Here is a 5,835-nt window from a genome sequence, read left to right on the forward strand (position 1 = left end):
ATTTTAAACATTCATTTATTTGTAGATAGCAATGGTCCTCATCTAAGGAAACTTGCTTCAGCTCTGGCCAGTATATTAATTCTTTTGCCTCCTTGGTCTCTGTATATATATGTATTTATTACTCATATTGTTGTTGTTATTTTTATTACAATAGCATCTACGTGTTCCCTCCACAAACCACTGTCTTATCGTGTTAGTCACCGCACAGGTTTTTACCAGCTTTACTAGGGCTTAGTCACATCCCCATTAAAACAAGTGGACTTTTTTGCAGAGCCAAGTACCGCTAAGAATAAGGAAGTTGCAAAGTGTGCATAGTCCAGCTTAGAGATATCCGATCAGTCTCCACTGGGATCACTTCTGGCATTTTAAAATCTCTCCAGAGCATCAAACAGCTGCCATTTTCTTTCTTTTCTTTTAAAATAAGCTTTTAAAGATGCATTTCCTCTCCTCACACTGTAAAATATGTGGTTTTCTTGCCCTAAATTACATTGATCCAAGGTATAGGATGGGGAGCGGGAATTTGAAACCTGTAACTATTTTCATATTGCAATCTGGGCTATGACCTGTCAGTACTAGAGGTGAAAGCTTTGTATTTTTATGAATCGTACATCCAGCTTTTCCAACAGCATGAACTGTATGCTCAAAAACAAATGGTAGATATCTTACAGTAGACACCTAAATCTGAAAAATTTAGGTCTCCCTTTTGCTGGTGGTAAAGCCTTTGTTATGGGGTGGGAAAATATTTCTAATTTTTGTGTGTGTGTTTTGGGGTTTTTTTTGTTTATTTTATTTAGATTTTTTTACAATCTGTAAAGTATAATTTTCCCCTCCAGACTCATATAGTTGGATTTCTTGTACAGAAGGAGTCTTACTTTCTGTATGGAAGTGTATAAAAAAGAATACTATTTAAAAAGTTTAAAAGATTTCCTAAATACTTTCAAACTACATTACTTATCCTGGAAAAGACAGAGCATACAGAATATATATATGCTAGCATAGTATAGTATTATATAAGAGTGTGCTAGTCAGTGCTTTAGTTTACTAGACACATGCTTATCACTTTGTCATATCATAATACTTATATGCAGTTACTTTCCTTATATCTTAGGTGTGTTATGAGAGCACCTAAACATAGAAGCTGTGATTTAGTGAGTGCCTTGTGACCGTCTAACTGGTTATATAAAAAACTGCCCATGGCAGAAATGCCTGAATGTAATGAGACTGAATTTGAATATTCTTATTGCAGCTTTTTTCATATTTATGCTGGTTGCTCACAAATCTTTTCTTGGGGTTACTTGCTGTATTTATCTTTCTGCATTTAATAGATTTGTGGGGATAGGTGTGTAACTTCTTATTACCTCCTAATTACCAGAAATATTCTCAGTTCCTCACAAGATTTAGAAGTAAGGCTAGACCCTACCTCAGAGCTAAAGCCATCACCTTCTTTTCAGTGCCATCTGGGTAGAGCTGTATGCCAGTACAAGGGGTGCTGTAGAATTACAGCCTACCTACTGCTCACAGGATATTTTGGAACCAATGTCATTGCAGAAGTCAGGTAATACTAGCAGTAACAAAGCTTATGGATTCTTTGACTTACTCTTGTACACTTTGGACAAATGCTTGCAGTTGTCACGGAGGGATTCTCACATGCTAACACAAAAAAACCTTCTTACAGCCTAAGTCACATTTTAAAGTTAGCAATCTGTATTTTGGTGACCTCCACATAAAAGGCTGGATAAGGGAGATGGCTAAAAAGTGTCTATTTTTCTTTCAGACCCTGTCAGAGAATGTATAGATGAGGATGGAAACAAAAAGAAAGTAAGTGTATTACCTGGGTCATCCATCTGGCTTTCAAGTTACAAAGTTTGTGCAGGACTATGAATACCTTCATAGATAATCTGAAGCAAAAATTGTTGGACAATATTAATTATTAAGAATTATTTTAGAGGAGGAAAATGTTGGCTTTTGAACTGATGGGATAAGTTTGCATACAAAGGAGAGTTCCTCTAGTGATACGTGATCTTGCAGTGTGTTGAATACTATTGAAGACAGTGCAGAGCCAAAACTTGTGGGAGTGTGCATCTTCCCTGACAAAGAAAAAAATATTTCCCTCTCCTGGTGAAAGAATTCCTGAGAAAGATAGACATCACCAAAATAAAGGTGAATGTGTAGGGGGAGGCAATATCATTGTTCAGACCCGCTCCTTCTGCTAAAATACAATTACCTTGTCCCTATGAAAATCTTATAGGAAGATAATTATTGTGTGATAGTAATCTCCCAAGGGAAAACCATCTCTTAAGTAATGATATCAAAGTTCTTAGTGTTCATTTACAGAAAAGCTTTTATTAATCCTGTGAAAATGGTCAAAAATGTCAGTAAACCTGTCTGATCTCTCAAAAGTGGTCTGCTCTGAGAAAGAAATGATGTAGATGTTATAAATGGTTCAGTTCCTTCATCTCGGGTGAAATGCCAAGATTTTTGAGTGTATGTGATATTTCATGCATTTAAAGTTATTAGCCTAAGCTTGTTACATGTTCTCTAATATGGGTCAGTAATGAGATCTATCCTAGGATTTATCTTGAATTTCTAGTACGTTAAAAATATTCTTTTGATTTTTCCCTTGTGAAGACATGACTGTAAGGAAGGATGTGGCTAATAAAGAAATACTTATGAATTGTCTAGACACAGGAAATATACTTATATCAAAGCTGCCTTATAAGATTGGCCTCGGTCAGCTGGTCAGAACACAGAAAAGCTTTAGCTAGATCAGACAATAAATATAACCTGGTGGCTTTGAGGTTGAAAACCTGATTAAGAAAAAAACAGCAAACAAAAACTAAACTTGAAAAACTTTCTTAATTAAAAACAAAAAAAAATCAGATTTTTGTTGTTTATTCATTTGAATTGTATGTGTTCAGGCCTCTGGGCTCCTAAAAGCAGACACAGGTACATGTAATAAGTGCTGGGAAGCCTAAACTTGAATTTTAGACATGTCAGGTTTCATTTTTTTTTTAATGATAAACTTAAAGCATAATTTCCCTTCTGGCTAAAATGCTTTTAGAAGAAAAGAGGCCAGGCTCCACTCTGTATAAAAACAAACCACACTTTGAAGTGGTAGTCTGTAGGGGGATTTTGTGTTACCTTATCTGTCAACCAGAAAAAAAATGAGGTTTAGAAGACACTGGTGATGTGGTAGCCATTGCCTTTTGGAGCAGGCTGTTGAGCATCCTGTGGTACCTACAGGACAGTGTGGAAGTGTTATACCTCTGGTGTTCAACACCCATACTTTGAACTCCTCTGCTGCCTCATGGGCAGTACCTGTCATCATTGGCTTGTTACCTTCTTCCAGCATAGTCCACAAATCCATAGGGATGAAGAATCAAGGCTTTTTCCTAGTTCAGGAAACACAGGCTCTTACATCGGATCCATACTAGTACAGACATTACTCAGAGAATTATTGCAGGAGGCTCAGTTCCCCAAGCGGGATGTCTGTCATGCACCTGGAGATTATGGGAACTGACCTCTTGAAGTCTGCAAGGAAATCAGAGTTTTCAGGATCAGAAATCTCAGCCCAAATCCTGTCAGTATGTCAGTATCATAAGTGATATGGTTTTTTGTTGGTTTTTTTGTTTGTTTTTTTAATTACCTCTACCCTAGAAATGACTGTCAAAGGAAGGTTCACGGTTAAGAACACTGTTAGTGGCAGAAGGATGGAAGATCAAATGTGCTAGGTTAGGCCAAAAATCCATCCAACTCCCTGTATTACATAGCCAAAAATAGAAGTCAGGGAAGAATGTAAGTAAGTATATATGAAAATTCCCTGAACTGTCCTAGCCTTGAAAATTTGTGACTCAGGGGCAACCTGAGCTTTGAGTGGTACCTGTTTGTGTTTGATAGTGCTCAACAGTTTTCTCTTCCATGAATTTGTTCAGTCATTCTTTGAATCCATGTAAGCTTTTATTACTCCTCATATCCACTGGCAAGGAGTTCAAATAGTGCTAAATACAGGCTGTGTAAGGAACCACTGTTGTAATATTTGAATTGTCAGAGTATGTGAATGATTATGATAGATTAAGGTTTTTTTAATGTAGTTAGTTCTCATCAGTAGTCTTGTTTTGATGTTTTTAAACAGGCATAAAAGTGATAACAGAAGTGTAGGTACTTGTCTTATAACGGTAGCACTTCATGACGAAGTGATCTGTATAGTGATCTTCTGCATCCATGTATGGCAGTAAAAATCACATTCATAAACTAGCAGTTTCTGTAACATGAGTTTTCTAGTATTGTTCAGCACTTGGTTTAGAGAAGAACAAACAAACAAAACCCTGACTAAATTAGAAGATGCCAGCTGATGAACCTGATCGAAATGCGTGGCTCTCTCTCCTGCAGATGCACAGTAAGAGAGAGTGTGCAAGAAGTGGTCTGTAGGTTCCTAGCTCCCTCAGAGAGGAAGTCTGAGGCTTCCTCCGGTGTGCTGGCAGGCTCATCGGCTTTAGCAGACTTATCCTTCACAACTTAGAAACCTCTGCTTTTGCTTTCCTTTCTGTCGTCTTCTTACTCCTATGATTTCATATCAGTTGGGATTTAGGCTTTCTTTGTCTTCAGAGTCCCTGTGTTTTCCTCTGCACCAGGATTCTTGGCTTTGTTTGGATTCCTCAACTGATATTTTTGTTTTAATGTGTTATGCTTTGCTTTTCTTTTCCAGATCTTAGATGTTTTCCAATAGTCGTCCTGTTAAGGAGTGAAATAAAAACAATTAAATATGTATGGAAGCCAGAGGGTCCTTTGCCAGACTTGCACAGCTGTATATGTACCCTTCCAGGTGCTCTACTTTCAGTGAGTTGTCGGCAAGACAACTGTAATTAAAAATAGTTCAATTTCTTTCTAGCTAAATATTTTTTTTTTTCCCATATTTAAAGCTCCTCATGTTACTTTTTCATAGCTTCCTCTAGGCTCACAAGCCTGAAAAGTATTGAGCCACTTTCAGGACAAGTTCCCTTCTCACAGTCCTGAAACATACCAAGCAGGTCCAGTAAATTAACTTGTATTTAATATGTAAATTTTTATGTCTGCAAATCTGGCAGTTCTCTTTTAGTCTTGACAGTATGACATAGCTCAGAGATACAGAGCAATACTTTCACATCAGTATTCTTGGTTTGCACACTAGTGCCAAGAATAATCTGTGAATTATGTTGTGGTTTCTGAGATATTTTGCCACTTTGCTCTTCTCTTTCATGGGAATAATGGGTAAGCTGAAAAAGAGAGGATGGGAGATAACCTTGCCCAATAGTGATCATCTTTTCTTCCCCTCATGTTTCTGCTTGTGAATATGAAGAAATGTTATCCAGTTCATAGAAGCACTGTCTCACTTGTTACTATTGCCTCTGAACTCACCTCTGTGGAGGTGGGTCTGGAAAGGGCTGTTTCCCACACTTGAGGATATTCTTGGGAATGCAGGTCTCAAGGATGAACACTCTGTTTTGAAATTCATTGAGCCCATTTATGGACTTTAGAGCTCTGCAGGATTGGGGCCAGAGAGTGCAGCTTTTTGCAAATATCAGTCTTGAGATATTACAGGTTGTGACCACATCTATTTCTCTGTAATTTAGTAGTGTGTAATTCTGGGGCCTTAAAATTTAGACTGTCCTTTAGAAGATGAGAATATATTTTACATTTTATTTCTTATTTTATAAAACCACTATGTATATCTAATAACATTAGTCTGGTAAAGGAATGATTTCTCTCGGGAAGGGAGGAACTGTTTTAAAGTTTTGGAGTTGTGGATAAAATAACTAGAGTATTCCACGCCTTTCTAGCTTGGAACAAATATTGTTA

The 5,835-nt window shown here is 37.2% G+C and overlaps 1 protein-coding gene across 1 annotated transcript in view; it reads left to right on the forward strand.

The window, feature by feature from the left end:
* VWF (von Willebrand factor) overlaps positions 1-5,835 on the forward strand; it is a 75,657-nt gene that overhangs the window by 21,383 nt on the left and 48,439 nt on the right. Inside the window, exon 10 of the mRNA XM_010171088.2 lies at positions 1,775-1,818. Coding sequence (XP_010169390.2) covers positions 1,775-1,818 — 44 coding nt within the window. The remainder of the gene's footprint in view (positions 1-1,774; positions 1,819-5,835) is intronic.

The sequence above is a fragment of the Antrostomus carolinensis genome, unplaced genomic scaffold (genome assembly GCF_000700745.2).
Source record: "Antrostomus carolinensis isolate BGI_N321 unplaced genomic scaffold, ASM70074v2 scaffold567, whole genome shotgun sequence".
NCBI classification, from domain to species: domain Eukaryota; kingdom Metazoa; phylum Chordata; class Aves; order Caprimulgiformes; family Caprimulgidae; genus Antrostomus; species Antrostomus carolinensis.